General features: G+C 56.5%; 1 protein-coding gene across 1 annotated transcript; it reads right to left on the bottom strand.

The window, feature by feature from the left end:
- Window positions 1-644: 644 nt before the first annotated feature.
- LOC119305853 (peroxidase 5-like) lies at window positions 645-2,046 on the bottom strand. Its single transcript, XM_037582262.1, has 3 exons — window positions 1,775-2,046; window positions 1,500-1,688; window positions 645-1,405 (listed from the first exon to the last, which is right to left on the bottom strand). Exons 1-3 carry the CDS (start codon window positions 1,994-1,996, stop codon window positions 854-856), a joined length of 963 nt encoding a protein of 320 aa, XP_037438159.1. The 5' UTR covers window positions 1,997-2,046; the 3' UTR covers window positions 645-853.
- Between the last annotated feature and the right edge of the window lie 765 nt (window positions 2,047-2,811).

The following is a 2,811-nucleotide window of genomic DNA, read 5'->3' as shown; positions in this document are numbered from 1 at the left end:
GGCGGCAGATGATGTGTACGACAAGAGTGTGGACGAGGTCGCCAGCTCCGCCACGGTTGCGCCCCGTCGCCACAACCATGAAGTTGGCACGTTTGTGCGCGGCAGTGGCAACGAGGAAGGTAGAGGATGGGAGGTCGCCATCGCTCGGGTCCTAGGAAGGCCAGTGCTCTTTCACCCCCGTTGAAGCCAAGTTTAGCGGGGTCATCATCGTCAGCCGATTAGCCGCTTGCAGGCTGCGGAGGTGGAGGAGGAGCTTTAGTTGCCGGGGCTCAAGCCTAATGGACATGGGGAACAGGCGTTGGTTGGCATTTAGGCTAGGTTTAGAGTCCGATCTAATCCAAGTATGAATGAATATCGTTCGGGTTGTTTAAGTATGTATTAAATTTGTTCAATTTCATTATATTTCGATCGAAATGCAACTGAACATAGCGGCTAGTTTGGATGGTCGGCTCCCGCATCCATGTTCGCGGACCGGTCCCTCTATCCATGGACAAATACGGTGTCTGGTTTATGGGTCGGTGTTGGAGATGCCTTAACGGAATATTTGGAAACTTTGAAGAAAAAAAACATTGAATAACCATGAACTGAAACCACTTATTGTTCTTTTGGTCAAACAAGTTCGGCATATTTTCAAATTCGAATAACATGTCTTCGGAAGAAAAGAAACATGACCGCACTAAGGGCACGAATTAGCCTCGCCCAAGGAACAACAATGTTACACCTACTGAACTGAACGAATGCCCGAACCCGGAGCAACCGATGTTCACATGTTGCTACAATGCTGATCATCAAACCGATCAACAAGCACGAAACAATTCAAATGGCCAAGCCGCCGCGCACGCACGTACGTCGATCACGTCCTGACCCTCCTGCAGTTAGCGCGGACCTTGCCCGGATTGGCGCCGCGGATGGCGCCCATCCTGCCCATGGCAACCGCGAAGCTGCCAAAGAAGGCGGACGGGGCGGCGGCCCTGAGCTCCCTGACCCTGGCTACGGTCCGGGGCGAGTTGAGCGCGGCGTCGGACTCGAGCACGGTGCGGTTGGCCAGCACGTTGGCGTAGTAGCTGGTGTCGAACCCGTAGGGGCTGCCGGCGTCGAGGGACACCACCCTGTTCGCGTCGTAGCCGCACTGCCGCCTCAGCTCGTTCCTGAAGGTCGCGTTCATGCCCTTGTCCTGGTCGCTCATCAGCCGGTAGTCGAACGTGCCGCACCGCGTCACCCCCAGCGTGTGCGCGCCCGACAGGACCACCACGTCGTCCATGGACAGGCCCTTCCTGTAGAAGTACTGCGCCAGCAGCTCCACGTTCCGCTGCTTGTGCGGAGGTAGGTCGCTGTTCGCCATGCTCGCCCGCGACACCGTGCCGTCCGGCCTCCCGCCGGGGACCTTGTACTCGTACCCGCCGGTCTGCATGCATGCATTCGAATCCACAGTTATTTGGTCGGTCGTACGTCAGTGATCGACATCACAAGCCGGTGAACCTGACTACCGGTGCACGTACCGCGACCCTGACGCTGTCCCTGGCGGCGTAGGCGAGGATGTCCGCGCACGACACCGTCTCCTTGCCAACGGCCTCGATCCTCGCCTTGGCCCTGTCGATCACCTCGAACCCCCGGAGGCTCTGGTTCGGCGGCGCGTTCTTCTCCGCCTGGTTGTCGCCGGACTCCAGCAGCACTGACCCGTCGCACCCCTGCCAGCCACGCACACGCACGTTGCAGTCCATCACAAAACTCAACACCAGCGATCGGGACCGGGACGTGCTTAGTGCGCGCTTACATTGACGAAGCAGTCGTGGAAGTGCAGCCGGAGCAGCGCCGCCGGCATGCTCCTGTCGGCGTTCCACGCCTTCTGGACCTCCTCGAACACGATGCTCTCGGCTCTATTGCACGTCTGGTCGTAGTACCCAACCCTGAGGGTCTGCGCCTCGGCCACGGTGGCGGCGTGCAGGAGCAGCCCCGCCACGACCACGACGGCGACCAGCATTACTCCCATGGCCATCGACCTCCAAGATCACCGCCACGGTGAGCCGAGATGACCGGCCGGTGCAGCTCTTGGTTATCTGTACGTATTGCGAGCTAAGGAGGAGCACGGTGGTTTGGTTAACGACGAGGGGTTAGGTTTATATATATATATACGAGGGAGCCACGAGATCGAGTAGCTGATTAGGACGTGGATGCAATGCGACGTCGTAGTCGAGGATTCATTCGTGCGTGCATTTGAGGCGCGCACGAAGCAAATGACGAGCTGTCTTATCTCGTTTTAAATTCGTGGTCTTGTCTTCGTGATCGAGGCATCGAGTAGGCCTCCCCCAGGACATGCGTGAGATGCTATACTTGCAGCTGGAGATGAGGGAGCTAGCGGCGTTGAACGATGGACGCGACCGTGTCCCGGCCAACCTAGACATGCTGCCGTGTTTAAGATCCCGCGGGATGGAATCTGTATATCATCGTGCAATCATGGTTGAAAAGAAAAGGAGAAACAGTGGGAAGCCACCACTAGGGGTGAAACAAGAGCTCATAGCCCACAAGTTTAATGAGTGTACGACAGCTCCGCCGGTTAAACACGCTTAACAAGCTTAACAGATGAGCTAACGACTTTCACGAGCCGCTTGTCATGTTCGTTAATCACAACATAGATTCCTATCTTTAGTAGTAGAATTTGGTGACACCTCAACTCATCCATGCAATCTAATGGACCAACCCAGCCCGAAAATTCTACACTTACGGACAAGTTACAGGCTGCAGCCTACGGACTACCTCTCCTAACCAATCTCTCGCCCCCTCTGATTTGCATGGTGGGGCCGGCCATCATGA

Source organism: Triticum dicoccoides, chromosome 1B (assembly GCF_002162155.2).
Source record: "Triticum dicoccoides isolate Atlit2015 ecotype Zavitan chromosome 1B, WEW_v2.0, whole genome shotgun sequence".
Classification (NCBI taxonomy): domain Eukaryota; kingdom Viridiplantae; phylum Streptophyta; class Magnoliopsida; order Poales; family Poaceae; genus Triticum; species Triticum dicoccoides.
The sequence above is the reverse complement of the archived record's forward strand: the minus strand, read 5'-3'. Positions and strand labels throughout refer to the sequence as shown.